General features: G+C 44.7%; 1 protein-coding gene across 2 annotated transcripts in view; it reads left to right on the top strand.

Annotated features, from left to right (window-relative positions):
* Positions 1–18875, top strand: part of ARHGEF39 (Rho guanine nucleotide exchange factor 39) — a 363866-nt gene extending 344991 nt beyond the window's left edge. Inside the window, exons 12-13 of one of the 2 annotated variants that reach the window (XR_013621789.1) lie at positions 16476–18017; positions 18227–18875. Coding sequence is in view for 1 of the 2 variants with exons in the window: in XM_078769812.1 (XP_078625938.1) it covers positions 16476–16533 (58 nt within the window). In the remaining variant the exon portion in view is untranslated. Of the gene's footprint in view, positions 1–16475 lie in introns of both variants that reach the window. The other variant, XM_078769812.1, reaches the window with a different exon arrangement.
* The last annotated feature ends 914 nt before the right edge of the window (positions 18876–19789 follow it).

A 19789-nucleotide genomic window follows, 5' to 3' on the forward strand; every position in this document is an offset into this window, starting at 1 on the left:
GGCTCCGCGACCCGAACAGTTGTTCCCCGACTAAACCCGATTCACCCAAACGTTGGCCGTATCGCACCACAGATATTCAATGGGGAAAAGACTAAGACGACGAATGCAAAGAGGAAGAAGAAGAAGACGTACAGAAGAGTAACGGGGTTTATTATTATTTACACACACATAAGCAAAAAGAGCAGTCACGGGTATTTACAGCGGACATGAAAAAGCAGGTAACACAGTGCAAATTACTAGCTTATACTGACTTAGTTTACTACCCAGGACAGCATGAACAGAACAAACTCACGTACGCAAATTGATGGAAGGGTAGGATTCGTTTGGAGGGATGAGCAGGTGGGATCACAGGGCACAGCGAGCAGGTCCACTCCGGGCGGGAAGCGAGGAGCCGGCAGCTCCTTGTATTCGGCTTTACAGCGCATGCCGGCAGCTCCTTGTATTCGGCTTTACAGCGCACGCCGGCAGGGTCACTCGTTGCCCCGTCAGGGCTTCACGCGGCTGGTTGAAACGGGGCTGGTTGAAGCGGCTCTTTGTCGAAGGCTTTTCGTATCTCTCACGCAACTCCGGTGCAACTCTGAACTCTCTCCCGGTGGACTGCCGACCCTCTTACGCACCTGGACTCATCTGCCGTATCTCTCTTGTAGCTTGTCCCCTCGCGATCGTCGCACCCTTCTGTCCAAACCTTCAGCGCGGGTCTGACATGCCCTCCTCGGTTTCGGTACCGCCCTCCCCCCCGTGCTCTGTTTCGTGACCTTGTATGGTAATCCCACGGGCTTGTCTCCTTATTTGGGCATGGCGCCGACGGCACACCCCTCGTGGCGAGCCACGGGCTTGTTTCCTTATTTGGGCATGGGGCTGAACAGCCCCGCCCTTCGTGGCGCGCCCTGGGCTTGCCTCTCCCGGGCGACCCCGCCCCTCCTGTTCAAACAGAGCACGGAGCACATATTCACTATAGCAGCGAAATGAGAGGGCGTGCACCCCACGCTTGTGAACTGCTTTACCCGCAGATGGAGAGTTTGGCTGGGAAATGGAAGTATTGAAGGGGAGCTATTCTTAATTGATTCGGTGCAATGGAGTGTCATTCTAATGGAAGACAAGGCCTTACTCTAAAACACATAATAAGATATAAGCTACTGAACAAGGGTTTTATCGGGTCCTTCAATGTGGTGTTTCATGGAATTAACTACCGAGACGCCCTTTTTACCTTTACACAACTCTGGAGGCAGGAGGGGCCATATCCAACCAATGTTACACAACAATTTACCACTACAATACACACAATCAAAAAAAATACAATCCTCATACCCGCAACAATATATATCTAAGTATATAAAGCAGTAAAGTATGTTTGTTTGTTTGTTTGTTTGTCCTCTTATAACTCGAGAACTACTCATCGCAGAGCAAAACGAAAGGCATATTCGGAATCAGTACGTCTCAGAGCAACTACAGCACACCTTAAAATTTCAAAAACTTCGTGTTTTAAAATTATGACGTCATCAGCGTATTTCGGAACGTTAATTTTTCAACTTCATATTCGGAATCAGTACGTCCCAGAGAAACTTCGTAACGTTAATTTTTCAACTTCATCCGATTGACATGGGACCAACGGCATGTGACAGAGAGTGAAACATACATGCTACATTTATTTGACGACAATGACTTCCGACTTCCGGGTTCTGAATGCGGGACCAATGCCATTTGACAGGGAATAAAAAATAAATGCGACATTCAATTGACGACAATGACTTCCGACTTGACTCTCCCCTCCCCCTCCCCCCTCCCCCTCCCCTCCCCCTCCCCTCCCCCTCCACCCTCCCCTTCTCTGCCCCGCCTCCCCCCTCCCCCTCCCCCTCCTCCCTTTTCCCCCTCCCCCTTCCCCTCCCCCTACCCCTTCCCCTTCCCCCCTATCCCTTCCCCCTCCCCCTCCCCCTCCCCCTCCCCTTCCCCCTCCCCCTCCCCCTCCCCCCTCCCCCTCCCTCTCCCCTTCCCATCCCTCACCCTCCCCCTCCCCATCTCCCCCTCTTCTCCCCTCTCCCCCTCCCCCCTCCCCCTCCCCCTCCCCCCTCCCCCTCCCCCATCCCCCTCCCATCCCTCACCCTCCCCTCTCCCCATCCCCCCCTCTCCCCCTCCCCCTCCCCCCTCTTCTCCCCTCCCCCCTCTTCTCCCCTCCCCCCCTCTTTGCCCCTCACCTCACTTATTTTAAACAACACACTTGAACACAGTATTTATTTTTGAACACGTTAATAGTGAATTCTTTGTTCAGTTTCTGACAGAGTTCATAGTATCAGTCTGACAATGTCCAGCAAACCCCAAATTTTTTTTTTTCATGGCATCCTGGACAGTGTATGTTTTCTGCTATCAGGGTACATTCTGCGATGGTCCTCGACAACTTGCAGCAGGAATTGCAGCTGAGTTTCATCGCGGGTTATCAACCCACTGTACTCCTGAATGAGTGCCACTCCACGTTCAGCATAGTCATTGACAACTTTTAGAGAGTTGACTGTTTCTGCAGCCTGCTTGTAGTCGTCTCTGTCATCCCACAAGTCCAGATCAACCGCGAGAAATCCATCTGGAAGTTCCATCATTCGCAGAAGTTTCATTGACCTTGCTGTGACGAAATCTTCCAAGTTCATGTCCTTGAATGAATCAAGAGCAACAGTGATTCGCTTGGAATGATCCTGATCTTGGTCTTCTTCATTCTTCATGGCACTCACCATCAGTCTCTTGGTTGCCGAACTGACCCGACTGTCGAAGAAAGCCAAGCTAACAAGTTCCTGTGACAAGTACCACACGTGATTGGAAAACTTGCGTGATGTTGACTTTGAGATGGCTGGATGGATTGATGAGTATTCAAGCAGTGACTTCAGCAGCAGCAGGTCACTGTAAGGAGCACCTGATGCTTGAGGTGCAGAGATCCAGGCTGTCAGGTAGACACGTACTGTGAATACACACACATCACGTAATCCTCTCTTTTCTGCAGGAGTCAGTTTGAATTGAGCCTTGAACATCCAGATCTTGAGACAGTATATTACTTTGGACATCCAGCGGGTGTGGTGCATTGCTCCGGGTGACATGAATCGCACTCCTCTGGCAGGAGCAGCACCGAGAAAGACAATCACAAGTTCCAAGAATTCTTTATAATCATCTCTCGGCTGACTCTGTTCAAGATGCTTGTTGGCATAATCGATAGTGCCTTGCTTTATGTCTTCCACTAGACTTGCCACGTCATCAGCTGCAATCCCTGGTTCATACTTGGCTGTGTCTATGAATCCCCAGTATTCCTGGAAGCGTTTGAAGAGTGGAACCTCGGGAGAAGATTTGGCTCCCAATCCCATACACACTTGGAACACTGCACCAATTATCAATTCCATAATGTGATGCCTGCAAGCTAGTGACAAGAGCTCCTTCTCAAGCTTCTGCTCTAGGAGGACACAGGCACCAGCAATCCGACCAGTGTTTGAGCTGGTCGTGTCAAAACACATAGCTCGGATGCTGTCGGCTACGCCCCAGTCTTCAATGGCTCCAAAGACAGCAGCAGCCTGAGCCTCGCCTGTTCCAGATGGAAGCTTGGCAACTGTGAGTAGCTGAGAAACTCCTTTCCCTGAAACCAATACTGGCAGGCGATCAACCTTCTCTTTTCCAATTAGATCAAGGATCAGTTTGCTGTCCCAGTGAACAACAAGGGGAACGTTACCCTGAAACTCCGCCTTTATATTTGCAGATCTCTGGACTCGGTGTTGTACTCTTTGTCGGCGAATTGAGTCTCTGTTTAGAGCAAGTTCATCAATGTTCTGTCCCAAGCTTTTGGCAGTTTCTGCTATAACAAAAACGGCTTTGCGGTCTGACACTTTTGTGCGATCTAGAGCGGCTGCGGGTTCTTCAGTAACGACAGTTTTTCGCCCCCTCTTTCTTTTTCGTGTCTGAAATGTGATGCCTCCAGCAGCTCCCTCACTTGCATTGTCCCCAGTTTCCATCTTTTCACTATCTTCTGCTGAGCTGTTTTCAGATTCAGAACCAGATGAAATCAGTTCAGCTGTAGAAGCTGCTAACTGTTTCATTTGCTCCATTCGCTATCGCCTGGCAAGCATTTCCTCCTCTCTTTTGGACGCCGTTTTCTCCTTCGCAGCAAGCTTTACATCTACTCCAGCCAGCGACCCCCTTCTTCCCTTTTCTCGCTGGGCTAACAAGAAATCCTTGTCTTCTTGTAATACTGACGTATTGGTCAGAGCATCAGCGTGAGCGACATCAAAAAGGTCTTCAAGCCTGGAAACAAAAGCCGACTCTCTCACGAGTTGAGTTGGTGACGTTCGCGCTTTGTTCTTTTTCAGAAGACGCCATTCTTCAAATGTCTGCTCAAGCTTGGTTTGGCAGTTTTGATGAGCTCTCATCGGGATTCTAGCTTTCTTCCAAAAGTTAGCTATTTCCGTGATGGTAACATCCGACGATTGTCTTACGGTCTCCTTCAGATCGAGATGGTGATGTAGGAAGAATCCAAGAGCCATACGCAATGATGGCAACTTGCTGCCACTTAATTCAGTCACAGAGTCGCCAAGGAGATACAACTTGGTTTGAGATCTTGTTGCTTTTTCCACAGATGACATTTTCAATCAGATATGAATCTGAAAGAAATAGAACATAGCATTAAGAAATTAAGAATCAAGAAAATTCAAACAGTTCTATTAATAACTGAGCAGTGAGCACAATGCCTCAAGCAATTACACAAACATACTGCTGCAACAGTGTTGCAGCTGTTGCTTAGTCAGCATAGTCAGTCCATTGAGTCCAAACAGTAAACAAGTCTGAACATGTCTGGAATATAAATTCATGGAAAATTTGCATTATCAATTTATCAGCAAAACAATGGGATTCGGATGATTGGTTGGATAATAGATATGAACCAGTTGAACCACAATGATTATGCTTCTATAATCTGTGATAATATTATACCATTTTTATACACCCATTGTGTCTGTGATTCTCTGCAAAGCCTGTGATAACTTCGTTTTTATTTTCAAATAGTGTTCTGTGATACACCTATGTACAGTGTTTACTTTTAGATACTATGGTGATAAGCGTTCCCAGGTCAGCGCTACATCTCATTTTAGCATTTATTGTCTAGCAGACTCTAGCTCAACGAACATTTTACTCTTTTATTATAACAGATATTGTGTATGTACAATGTACATATTACTACTGTAATTATTTATTTAATGGAGCACAGAGTTTTATAACTTAAAGGTTTTATCTGTGTTCCCAGTAATTAATTTTACCACAATGATTGCATGTTGTGTGTATGATGATAGGAGAGAGTGTCAATTTACTTAGTAGTTAAAATTGGGTTCTTAATTTATCAACAGAATTAATCTATTATCAGTAGTATGCGAAATAAAAGGGCGGCCGCAGCTTTGGGGTATCAGAAACCTTACCATCATTGAGCTACCCCTAAATATTGTTCAATTGTGCTCATATTTTGCCTGAATTTTTATTTCATATAAAGGAACAAATTGAGAGGGTAAAAAGATCATATTTCAAAAGTTCAAAAATAAGCTCCACCCTGCTCTACACCCCATCTCAAATGGCTGACACGAAACTCGCCAACCCTTCTCCCGGCACTCTGCCTCCAGCTCACTGTACTTTCCTCTCTTCCTCTCGTGTACCTCCTCCATGTTCTCTTCCCTAGGTGCAGACAATTCCCCTAAGATGACCTGTCTTGTTGCACCTGACCAAATGACAATGTCAGGCTGCAACCTTGTCACACAGATCTCCTCTGGGAATACCAATTGTGGCTTTAGATCTGCCACCACCTGCCAATCACAAGCATCTGACAGCCCTCTTGCTTTCCACCTCCTCCTCTTTCCACCTCTTACCACTTGGCCGTCCTTGTCAAACCACACATCTCCCCCATCAATCTCCTTCTCCACTCTTCTCTCTCTCGACCTCAGCACCTCTTGTTTCACCATCTGCACCACCACCGCCAGCACCTGATCATGTTGCCACCTTTATTGTCCTGCTGCCAATGCTACTGAACATGCACTCAGTGCATGCTGCACCGTTCCCACACCTCCACACAAATAACATCTCTCCTCCTGCAACAACCCCCACAATCTCAAGTTTACTGGTGACGGAAGCACATCATACGTTGCCCTCAACAGGAAATTCAACAATATTGGCTCCATCCTCCAAATCTCTTGCCACTTCAACATCCTCACCCACACACCTTCCCACCTAGTCCAAGCACCTTGCTGTGCCTGACCGACTGCTTTCACATATCTCCCCTCCTCTTCCTTTCTTCTCACCTCCCTCTCAACCATCTTCCTCCTCTCTTTCACACATGCCTTTCCCCATCGCTCATGCTTCATCCACCCCAAGCCATGCTTCCCGTGCTGTACCATCCCCATGACCTCCTCCTGTTGCAACCGCTCCTCCATCTCATCCACCTCTGCTCTTGCATTCCACTTCCGACTTACCTTCTTCTCTGGGAGAGCAATCTTTACCACTGCATCACTTGAATCCCGCAACATCATGAACTCCCGCACCCTCACCACCTTAAACCCCTCGGTTAATGATGTCAAGGGAAACTGGAGTTTTCCACCCTGACCATAAAAGGCAATGTTCGTCAAACAGCGTGGCACTCCCAACCACCTCCTCACAAACCCGCTCACCACAACCTCCATCCTCTCTACATGCCCAATCGCAATATCATACATCATCATTGGCCACAATACTCGTGGCATCAATCCAAACTTCAAACACCATACCTTCAACTTACTTGGCAAACCACATCCATCAATCCTCTTCAAATCTCTCAAAAGCTTGTTTCTGACCTCCACTCTTCCCACATCATTCAACTCCACTGTATACCATCTTCCCAGGGGCCTCCACCAATGATGGAACCACCTCCCCTCCCAGCTCAAACCTGTGCATGTTATCCACCACTCCTCATCTCACGACCACACTCCTAGACTTTCTTGCTTTAAATCCCATTCTTGCCCACCGCATCAACCTTTCCAGTCGTCCCAGTACCTTGACTGCTGCATCAGCGGACTGTTGGACAACTGTCAGGTCATCCATGAAAGCAAACATTGCTGGCAACCTCTGACCAGGGACTAGCTCCACTTCCTCTCCATGTCCACTCACCGCACGTATCAACAACTCCATAACCAGCACAAACAAAATATGGGAGATGGTACATCCCATCGGGATCCCCACTTCCAACTTCTGCCACTCTGTTACATAGGACTGTGTCGCAAACCGCATCCAAAACTGATCATAATATGCCATCAAAAAATCCCTAAATCTCCGTGGCACCCAAAAGAAATCCATGGCATACCTGGTCAAGGCCTGCGGCACTGACCCATATGTATTCTCCAAATCCAGCCATACCACCGCCACATCCTTTCTTTGCCTCTTTGCCTCCTGTAACACTTGCCAGACCATTGCCGAGTGTTCATTGCATCCTGGTGATCCTGGTATTCCTGCCTTCTGCACAGAATCGTCCACAAAACCATTCTCTCTGATGAAGCCTGAGAGCCGTGCCGCAAAGACACTCATCAATATCTTCCCATCTACATCGAGCAATGATATTGGTCTGAACTGCTCCAGTGTCACAGCCTCCTCCTGCTTTGGAATATAAACTCCTTCCGCCCTAGTCCATTGACTGGGCACCACTCCTTGCCTCCATACCACCTTCAGAGCCTTCCACAGATACTGCCTGATGCCTTCACAACTCTTAAACACCTTGTATGGCACTCCACTTGGTCCTGGAGCTTATGCTGCCCGTGCCTTCCTCAAAACTGCCTCAATCTCAGACATCTTTGGCTCTGACAAATCAAATGGAACACCTGGCTCTGTCGGTCTCACCAATCCTTCGATGTCCTCCACCACTTCGTTCCTCCTTGTGTCTGCATACGTGACACGCAGGTGACCTTCCAACTCTTCCTTTGGTACCTTCAGTACACCAAATCGAGATGGCTCCAACAGATCCTTCATAAACTAAAAAGGCTTCTCAAAGAACCTCTTTCTCTTCCAATGCCTCTCCTTTCTTCGCCTCTTCATCCTTTCCACTCTCTTCAACTTCACCAACCTCACCCTCACATGCTTCGTCAACACCTCAAGCCCATTCCTCTCCCCTTCCACTGCCCTCTTCCATCTCCCATTCAAACTCCTCAACTCCATTCTCAACTCATGGATCTCCCTCTGCCTCCTGCTCAAACATGCCTCCTGCTCACCCCTCTCGACACACTCTTTCACTCCAAACGTGACACATGCATACTCAAACACAATCTCATTCATCTTTCTCAATCTATCTTCCACCCTTCCTTTCAACCTATGAAGCGCCCCACACATCACTCCATCCATTCTCCCCCATACTTCCCTTTCTCCCATACTTCCCTTTCTCCCATACCTGGCCATTTCACTCTCCTCCTCACATCCTTTCCCTGCTGAAGTACAACCCCAGGACATACAACACTGTGGCTTGCTACCTGGCTGTTTCTCCCGGCCGTCTTACGTGTCCCCTTTTCAGAGGCACTGCGTTGCTGTACCTCCTCACCCACCTTACGCACACAACCCATCCGGCTCTGATGGATATGCAATCCTCTCACTGACTCAAACTCACGTCCACACCCACACTTCTCTCGATTTTCAAAGGCACTGCGTTGCTGTACCTCCTCCTCACCCACCTTACGCACACACCCCATTCGGCTCTGATGGATATGCAATCCTCTCACCGACTCAAACTCACGTCCACACCCACACTTCTTTCGAATCTGCCCTGCCTCCACATACACACCATCACCCCGTAGACAAACATCTCCCACACAATCACTCCCACACCCTTTCCTGGCCTGATGGATCCTCAACCCTCTGATGGATCCGAACTCACGTCCACACTCACGTCACACTATATATATATATATATATATATATATATATATATATATATATATATATATATATATATATATATATATATATATATATATATATATATATACAGTGGAACCTTGACTTACGAGTTTAATTCGTTCTGTGACCGAGCTCGTAACTCAAATTGCTCGTTTCTCAAATCAAATTTCCCCATTAAAATGCATTGAAATGCTATTAATCCGTTCCAGCCCGCCAAAAACCACACCAATTTTTTTTTAAATATACAGTATATATAAAAATATCTCGCGCTTTATATTTCACCTGTATGCAGCATACAAGTTGGCAGGATGGCCTGGACTGGAGGTACGCACACTTGACTCTAAAGTCTAAACTGTCCAGCCTGGGTTTGAATCCCGACCCAGCTATAACCTGTCATGGGTGAATCACAGGCAGGGTGATTCATCAATGTGTGTACCGCTAAACTGGGCGCCCCGTTTGCGTCCCATTAGTTGTTGGATGTTAAGGATCTCACCGTGTTTTCCACAAAGAGAAGGCGAGCTATCGCCGGCACTCTGAACAAGTTGTGGCCTGGCATGCTCTTCTCCTCTGCCGTTATATACGTCCTCCTCGGCATCTTTTTCCAGAAGAGCCCTGTCTCGTCACAGTTGAAGATTTGCTGGGGGATGTATCGTTCGGCTTCTATCAGTTCGGCAAAAGTTATAATAAAATCTTCAGCTGCCTTCACGTCCGCCTCACCAAGTCGACAACACGCACACCTCGCTCATGTTTTTCGACGATTGCGTGTTTTATATCCAAGCACATCATCCTCTTCTTCTTCTCAGTTATAATAAAATCTTCAGCTGCCTTCACATCCGCCTCACCAAGTCGACAACACGCACACCTCGCTCATGTTTTTCGACGATTGCGTGTTTTATATCCAAGCACATCATCCTCTTCTTCTTCTCAGTACCGTGTTTTCCACAAAGAGAAGGCGAGCTATCGCCGGCACTCTGAACAAGTTGTGGCCTGGCATGCTCTTCTCCTCTGCCGTTATATACGTCCTCCTCGGCATCTTTTTCCAGAAGAGCCCTGTCTCGTCACAGTTGAAGATTTGCTGGGGGATGTATCGTTCGGCTTCTATCAGTTCGGCAAAAGTTATAATAAAATCTTCAGCTGCCTTCACATCCGCCTCACCAAGTCGACAACACGCACACCTCGCTCATGTTTTTCGACGATTGCGTGTTTTATATCCAAGCACATCATCCTCTTCTTCTTCTCAGTTATAATAAAATCTTCAGCTGCCTTCACATCCGCCTCACCAAGTCGACAACACGCACACCTCGCTCATGTTTTTCGACGATTGCGTATTTTATATCCAAGCACATCATCCTCTTCTTCTTCTCAGTACCGTGTTTTCCACAAAGAGAAGGCGAGCTATCGCCGGCACTCTGAACAAGTTGTGGCCTGGCATGCTCTTCTCCTCTGCCGTTATATACGTAAATGTTATAAACAAAATATATCTGCCGTTATAAACAAAAATGCAGCGATATACGGCAGAGATACTGTACTTGCACGGCAAGATAACCACGTGACCGGGTGGCGAAAGCTCGTAACTCAGATCTCGGCTCGCATCTCAAAGCAATAAACCGCCCGAGCGACGGCTCGTATCTCGAAAAACTCATAAGTTGGGGCACTCGTAAGTCAAGGTTCCACTGTATATATATATATATATATATATATATATATATATATATATATATATATATATATATATATATATATATATATATATATATATACATATATATATATATATATATATATATATATATATATATATATATATATATATATATATATATATATATATATATATATATATATATATATACATATATAATTGCTAGAATTGCATAGGTAGTGTGCTCCGACTGTCGTGAAGAAGAAGAAACCCCATGTATCATGAGTAGGGTTCCGGTAGACCATATGTCATGTAAGCACGTATCTTCGTTCCCATCACGAGGGGTGGGGTTATGTTAATTAGTTAGGGATTACGGGTAATTAATCCCTTGTATGTAATGGCCTCTGTTATTTTTCCTCTGTTCCTTATGACAACACAGCACACACACCAAGACAGAAATCGTGCATTTATAGCACTAAATAAAAGCAACCGGAACCGGGACATTCAACTACCGCTGGTGCCGCAGCCGTCACATCGCAACACAAGCAGGCAGGTCCGGGAGGTCACGCCCCGAAGAGCAGTGATTGGTCCGGGATTGATTGGCGCAAGGACTGCGAAGATGGGACTATGGGATTGGTGGAGCAGGCATGGATGACGTCAGAGTTTGGGGTATAAAAGAACGCCCTCCCTGACATTTTCTTCTTCTTGGCTCGTGGTCCCTCTTGACTTCCTCGCATCTTCTGGCTTTGGTGGTGAACGGTCACGATTTCATATCTCACTCTACCAGGGATTTCACAGAGAGCGGTCGGTCGGAGTTCATAGCGCTCTTGCGCGAGGGGAATTCATTGACGAGCGGGGGCGAGTGGAACGGGCGCGGCCTGCTGACTTCACGCTCGGCGACGAGAGACGCGGACTGCACAGGAGGCATAGTTCCTGCTCACAGCAGCGCAGCCTGTGGATCCTGCGCAAGGACGTAGAGGCCTGTGACGATCCGGGACAATTCCTGACGAGGTGCAAGAGCCGCTCAGAGCTAAGTGCCCACAAACTAACGCATTTATTTTCACAGTTATTTCCCCCTTCATCTGTATTTGAGTCTGTATGGGGATGTCCCGTTTAGGACCGTGTCGGTTTGACTTAATTGATTATCCAGGTGCGAAGATGTCGGGTGGAAGCCGTCCAGGTAAGTTCGTCATCCTACTTTCCCTTGCGTGTAACGAAGGTCCACCATTGGATTGAACGCCTTGGAGTTAAAGCTCGTTTGGTCATCCGTGTCACCCTGCGGTGTTCACTACAGCGCAGACATACGACAACTGGTGTCAGGAGTGTGGGATTCGGACTCGATGGGCACTCGGTGTTCGAAGGTTGCGAGATCGACACCCGCTGGGCGCAAATTGCGGCCAGCATTTGGAATCGAAATTTTTTTACGAATGTCTTTCCCTCGTCGAGGGGGAGGTAATTGTAGTACCGGTGTGTCCAAATTGTATGGTTATATTGATGTACGAAGCGCAACATCGCGTTTTTGGGAAAATTTCAAATCTTTTCTTTTCTGAGGTAAAATACACGTGAGCGGGAACCGCTTGGTCAGCACGTAATGGCGGACGTGAATGTCATGGCCGAGCGGGTGGAGGATCCCGAAGACTATAGAAGCGAGTCAGAGATAGAGGGATTTGAGGATAGGATTGGAATTTACCCCGTCCTGAACATTAGTCCCCCCCCCCACCCCCCACCCCCTCTCTTATGAGGAAGCCGGGGAACAATGGGAACGAACGGACCCGAGGGTTTTCGAGGCCATGATGATACATTTTATGGGCGAAATGAGAGGAATGAGAGAACAAATGAATGGATTAAATGATGATATGAAGGGAATGAGTCAACAAATTGATAGAAATATGGCTAAATTGGATGCCTGTAGTGAACTGACGAAGGGAAGGACTGAAGAAACGAAAGCCCAAAGAGAACAAACGAATGAATTAAAGGTAGAAATAAATAATGAATTTGGAGCACAGGAGGAGGAATGGCCATTAGAATGGGATTCAAAACCGGAAGAGATGGAATTGGGAATGGAAGAGTGTGAAACTCATGCTGATACACTTGGGGCACAGGAGAGGAGAAAATTTAAATGGGGCAGCTTTAGAGGTAAAGAGGGAAAACTCAAATTTAAATGGGGAATGTTTGGAAGTAAATGGGGAATGTTTTCTGTTTGTTTTTTTTCTTTCTTTTTTGTATACAAGATCGAGGCTCGTGTAAGAGCTAACATTAATCACAAAAAGACAAACTAACACATAAAACATATGATAAAGGAAGCGGGAGACAATATGGGGAGGGAGAGGGAAGCACGCAAGTACAAGATTTGAGAGCAGGGACTTTTTTTGTTTGGTCAATTAGGTCATTTGGAAAAAAAGGACCAAATGAGTAAAGGTGAGCAGTGATCCTGAAAGTAGGTAGCTGCACAAGAAGGCGGTTGTTGCTGGACCATTTGCGTCCTGTAGAAACCTTGGGGAGCAACGCACGGAAAGAGCAACGGGTGCAACACTATAAAGGAGATGGTAGAAGACAGAGAGACCAGTGACCTGTCTGCGATGGACAAATGATTTTCCCATAGACCCAGCTTCATCGTGGGAGATCCCAATAATCTTAAAGGCCTTGGTTTCCACATCGTCAAGCTGAGCAAGGTGCGAGGCAGGGGAGCCAGGCCAGGGGGGAGAGCAATACTCCATCAAGCTGCGAATGTAGGCCTTGTAGGTGGATAGGAGTTCAGGTGTGCCAAGGAAGGACTTTGTACGACGGAAGATGCCCAGTCGGTCTCTGGCTATGGAGAAAAAATGTGGTTTGAAATGTGGTTTGGCCAAGAAAGATCATGACTGATAGTGAGACTCAGGAGTTTGAATGATTCAACCTCCTCAAGAGAATTGTTATAAAATAGGTAGGAGAGTTTGCCAGACGGTCCTTCAGAGAGAGAGAATTTGCGAATGTGAGATTTGTCAGGATTGAAAGACGTATTTCATGTTTGACCAGCTTGTTATTCTATCAAGGTCTGAAGAGAGGGAAGAGGCTGCTGCCTACCTATCTGCATGATGAGGGATGTTAGAGAGGGTGGAGTCATCAGCAAAGAGGCTGGTGGAACCTGTCCATGGAGCTAATGATCTCAGTGTGGGATCCCCACGCAGCAAGTGTCCTCAGCACGATCTCCACACCACCGGTGTTACCTGCTCCTCAAGCCCGAACTCCACACAGCCACTGCGGAGACAGATGGAAGAGGCTGCAGCCTGTCTGCTTAAAGGATGAGGGATGTCATGGCAGAGGGTGGAGTCATCAGCAAGTAGATAAAGAGGATTTTCCAGAGTCAGAGAGATCATTGATGCATCCCCTTCGGGGCGAGACTAAAAAATACTTAAGGTTTGTACTTATGAGCAGGTAGAAGGCTTATGTCTCCAGTTGAGAGACACTGATGAAGTTTTTTTGACTGTATGAAGTTGTGTTTTTTATTATTATATATCTCCCAATAAAACAATACTTTTCACACAGAACATATCCTAGTATTTTGACACAGAACTTATCCTAAGAACTTATCTTAATAACATTGTGGAGTACTGCTCTCCCCTCTGGGCTGGTGCTCCTGCCTCACACCTAGCTCGTCTTCACGCTGTTGAAACCAAAGCGTTCAGAATCATTGGAATCTCCCGCGATGACGCTACCTCCGAGGGCCTTTCACTTACTCACCGCAGGCAGGTTGGTGGTCTTTCCGTCTTCTACCGACTCCTCTCCGGCCTTGCTCCCCCAGCTCTCTCTGGGCTCTGTCCCCCAAATATTCCTGCAGGTCGCACAAGATCTGCCTGCAACCCTCTTATGGTTAAACTGCCAAAATCAAGACTCTCTGCTCACCTTCACTCCTTCATTCCTCTTTTCTCCCGCTTCTGGAACAAACTCCCTCACTCTCTTCAATCCCACTCCTCCCTCCAGGTCTTTAAAACGGCTGTTCACCACCATCTCTTATCTTCCCCAATCCAAAACCTTGATCTTTTCTACCCCTGCTAATTTCACCCCAAATCCACTTTTTTGAGGTGACTTTTGACTTCTTTCCTGGAAGTCCTTGGTGTCCTTGCGTTTTATACCTATCCTGCCTCCCCCCAGGCCCTCTCCCTCCAAAAACATCTCCCGATGTCCCTGCTCTCAAATGTTGTGTTTGTGTGCTTCCTCCCCTTCTCTCGCCATCTTGTCGACCGCTCCCCTTTTTATATACTTTGTTTGCTTGTTTGTTTGATTTGTTTGTTTGATAAATGTTAGCTCTTTCACGAGCCTCGACTCTGTATACAAAAAAAAAAAAAATTGTACTTTTCCTAATATTTTGTGTTCTAAAAACTAAAAAAGGAAATTGCTCAAGATTACTTCCATGAATAACCAATTGGTCTAGTAATGCATGAGTACTAAAAAGTTGGTGTGTGGTTTTGGGGTTGTGTTGACATTTTGCAACATCTTCAATCCAGCAGCAACCTTGTTGCAAAATTCTTATTCTCAAAAAATATTTCACCTCTTAGCAGTTGTTTTTGTGCTGTGGAGTGAACGAAGCCGTGAGTGCGCATTCAATTATCCGATTTGATTGAGGTTCACGTTCAAGCTGTCTGTGGTGCTCTGCTCAAAGGCACGTTCAATTTGGTCAGGGTGTCGGTGGTGACTCACCTACTCTTAGTGAAAGACACCTTGGGATCTTTGACGTGCACCCACGGCAGCAGACAAGGCCCCAGCTTAACATACCTACGAGGGACGGCACACACGTAGTGATGCAACGTCTTGCCTGTGAAACGCCAACCCGCCAACCCGAAACTTTAGAGTCTGGCTGAGAATCTAACGCAGGCGAATCCACTTATAACTCTTTTCTTTGTATACACAAAGAATTAAGTTAAGCACCCCCCCCGTTTTTTTACAACCTCGCACATTACAAGTTTGTTGTCGTCAAAACAGTGTAATATACCCATGATATTGCTATATTTTCTGGAGAAGTGATATTATGGTCACATAAAAACATAACAATCATGCCGTTTTCAATATTTTATTCTGAATAATTTAAGGTGAAATTTTTTGGGAATTTTAGGCATATTTTCACCTCAATTTAAGTATGGAGCTATAGGTCCATCACGGACAGTGTGGATGACGTTTATGTTTTCTAACGTACAGTCATTGTTCTGAGAAGACCTCTAGCGATCTTTGCGTCAATAACGTGTGTAGGACCCACGTGATCGGATCACTGACTCAACCCTACGTCTCATAGATCCTGTAAGCCGTCGTATGCGTTGCTGTGGCAGGTTGAACCCCCTCGAGCACGTTTGGGACATGTTGGGACGACAAATTGCGAAGATGGTCCCTCCAATAGCCAATCTGGATGAATTGGAACGTGCATTACATCGGGAATGGAACAACCTGCCACAGCAACGCATACGACGGCTTACAGGGTCTATGAGACGTAGGGTTGAGTCAGTGATCCGATCACGTGGGTCCTACACACGTTATTGACGCAAAGATCGCTAGAGGTCTTCTCAGAACAATGACTGTACGTTAGAAAACATAAACGTCATCCACACTGTCCGTGATGGACCTATAGCTCCATACTTAAATTGAGGTGAAAATATGCCTAAAATTCCCAAAAAATTTCACCTTAAATTATTCAGAATAAAATATTGAAAACGGCATGATTGTTATGTTTTTATGTGACCATAATATCACTTCTCCAGAAAATATAGCAATATCATGGGTATATTACACTGTTTTGACGACAACAAACTTGTAATGTGCGAGGTTGTAAAAAAACGGGGGGGGGTGCTTAACTTAATTCTTTGTGTATATATCAAGACGTTTATTTTTCAATATTGTATTGAATTTTTATAGAATATCACTTAATCTCTGTCCTCGATGTATTATGCTTCCCTAGACTTGAGCCTGACGCGACACCACTCGGCTCCTCGGACAGCATTTGCCTCATCCTGTGACGTCGTTTCCCAATTTTGATGTCTCATCCTGAATCACCATCTCAGTTGTATGAAAAAAGCATTTTGTGCCAATTATTTTTGCCGCTTTCATGTTGCTGATTTTATGTACATTATACACCAATGTCAGAGATTGTTTCAAATTTTACCCGAACTTTTAGGTACACTAAGCGTATGCATGTTGCACAAATGATGCAGCATTACTTTCAAGGTACTCTTCGGCTTTGGACAAACGTCTACTTGATGTGTGTGCCATCAGTATGGAATTATTTAGACCAGGAGCGTAACCAGTGCAGAACCTCATTCTTAATCGCCTTGTTCGTCATAATCTCTCTGCTCTCAAGGTGCTCATTTATCCGGTTGCCCTTGAAAGGAAATCATCACCATGCACTGAAGTCCTTCATCTGTAAATTTCAATAAGCTAGACTCTTTCATTGACCAAAAATTTTTATAATCATTCACCGTTCCAATCTCTTCGCTTTGTCACTGCCCCGCAATCTTCTTTATAAGAAATCTTCGCAATCTCCTTCTTTATCATTTCTTTCTTACTCTATTATTATTCCACATTGTGAATGTATTGATGAGTCAGACAGATAGATATCCTAGTCGTTTCACAATATTGCTTTGGAATTTTCAGCTTCTTCCACATCAAGAATCGAGTTGACGTTGATTTGAAGATTTTATTTTTAATTTTTTTTTATGAACGTAATTATTAAATAATAGAGTTAAGTAATTTTTGAACTTTGCACACTTTTGGGATTACCAAGATGGATTAAAGGCTTATTTGGTGAAATAATCCCATTGTGAAAATGCTGTGGCATCAGAGTGACATGCTGTGAAATGTGTCCGATTTTGCTGTGCATGAGGCCCTGACCTTTCCATGGCCGCTGCTGGCAATGCCCCTAGAAAGGTTTCTTACTTTTCAAATCACACCACATGGCAAATGTCCAGCGCTAGCCTTTGTTGTTCAATAGGATCTAGAATGGTCCTGGCAAGAGCCGTGACCTTTAACTGTAGTGTTTAATCTCCAGCAGGGAGTAAAATCAGGCCCTGAGGTTTTGGTGGCTCTGCTGCAGCAAGGCCACTTCCATGGCTCGCAACAGAAAGGTCATCTGTGAATGTCAAAGATCAAAGTGTACCATTCACAAAAAGAGCGTTTGGTGTAATGGAGAGAGTGCAAGTGCATGGAACAGAAGAAACATTGATTTTATTTGTTCATATGTGTGCTTTGAGTTTCATGATGATAATAAGAATGATGATGATGATATTACACTTTTTTCGTTTGTTGAAATTACATAGAAAAAAAACGATTTATGTTGAGGTTTTTTGAATTTTATTTGTTAGTTAAAAAGAAAGGAATGGAAATAAAAATGTATCTTTTGCATGGATTGTATGAATGCAGCAAATTGTCAAACTTCAATCATAATGCTTGTAGCGGAGCGATCATGTTGATAATGATAATGATGATGATATATTTCACTTTCTTAGTTTGTTGCAATCCAACAGAAAAAAAGATATTTTTGTTGATTTTTTATTTTTGGAATTGTATTTGTTGAATATAAAGGGATGGAAATAAAAATCTGTGTTTTGCATGAATTGAGGCAATGCAGCAAATTCTCTATCTTAAATAATACCACTTGTAGCGGAGCGATCATGTTGATAACAATAATGATGATGATATATTTCACTTTCTTAGTTTGTTGCAATCCAACAGAAAAAAAGATATTTTTGTTGATTTTTTATTTTTGGAATTGTATTTGTTGAATATAAAGGGATGGAAACAAAAATCTGTGTTTTGCATGAATTGAGGCAATGCAGCAAATTCTCTATCTTAAATAATACCACTTGTAGCGGAGCGATCATGTTGATAATAATAATGATGATATATTTCACTTTTTCTTAGTTTGTTGCAATCCAACAGAAAAAAAGATATTTTTGTTGATTTTTTATTTTTGGAATTGTATTTGTTGAATATAAAGGAATGGAAATAAAAATCTGTGTTTTGCATGGATTGAGGCAATGCAGCAAATTGTGCTCATGTCTGATCAAAAGAGCAAATTGTGCTTGTGTTCATGGGCAATCCAGTACTCATGTTTTCTGGATTAATAGTGCCAACCCTTTTTTGTAACTATTTCTTAATGAAATTCTTGTTTCCTTCCAATCAATCCATCTGTATTTACTTTGTTTGGTTTCTATGTTGTCACCATACCTCTAGTTTCTGTGCATATGCACCTATCACATTAATCAAAGTGCGTATTTAACATCTTCAGGAGTTGCTGTATAGTGGACTGTAGTATGAAAACCACGTTGATTTTTCTTGATCAAATAAAATGATGTGTACATTGGCCAATTAACATGGTTTTTGTTTATGAATACACATGTCCAAAACTTTTTGTAATCCCTTCCCCAAACGCCGCCCCCCCCCCCTCCCCCTCCACATTGTCTCCACATCAGTCAATCAAGAAATCTATATTAGGATTTCAGACTACATACAAGTAGAAATCTGATTATCACATTGAAAAACTTCCACGTTACATTTCAAATGGATCATCTTTACCCTTCCCCCCATCCCCTCTAAGTGCAGGTACTAGTGAAGAACCTGTCTTCACAGATGGGTTAATTCCCCCAGAATTACCCATGTGATGACTTGTAATACCACGTCCCACCAGAAGAGGCACTATACAATACTTATCTTACTATAATTCACCAAATGTCTGTCCGTCTGTTCCCAGGTACCGCAAAAACGGCTGAACCGATCGCAACGATATTTTGGGTGGGTAATCCTGGGACCCCCTGGAGTAAAATAGGCTATATTGTTTTTCCAATTTTCCAGTTTTTCCAAACACTATGGAATAATATTTACCGATATGAACAGTGATGTGGGTTTTATTGAAATTCTCCAAATACTGTTTAGATTTTGATGATTTGCGTGTGATATGATTTAATGGATGTTTATATAAATCGTTTAAAATAAAAAAAGCCTTAAATTTCTGATATTTTGCCTTTTCATTTGGGCCTCCCAATTGAAGCCCCGTCCTTAGGGAGGGTACTGTTGCTAGTTTAAACAAGCATTCTGAGTATTGCGCTGAAATACATGTCCCCTACCGGCAGTCTGTCGTCCGGAAAACTGTTGGGGAAATTACCAAAGTTCAAAGTGCCATAACTTTGTCAAAAATGATCGAAACGTCGTGAAGTGAAAAAGAATGTAAATTGGAGTTAAAATAAGGTCGCTCCGTGGAGCAGCCTGCACGCATTGCCC

The sequence above is a fragment of the Myxine glutinosa genome, chromosome 1, assembly GCF_964187855.1.
Source record: "Myxine glutinosa chromosome 1, kmMyxGlut1.1, whole genome shotgun sequence".
NCBI classification, from domain to species: domain Eukaryota; kingdom Metazoa; phylum Chordata; class Myxini; order Myxiniformes; family Myxinidae; genus Myxine; species Myxine glutinosa.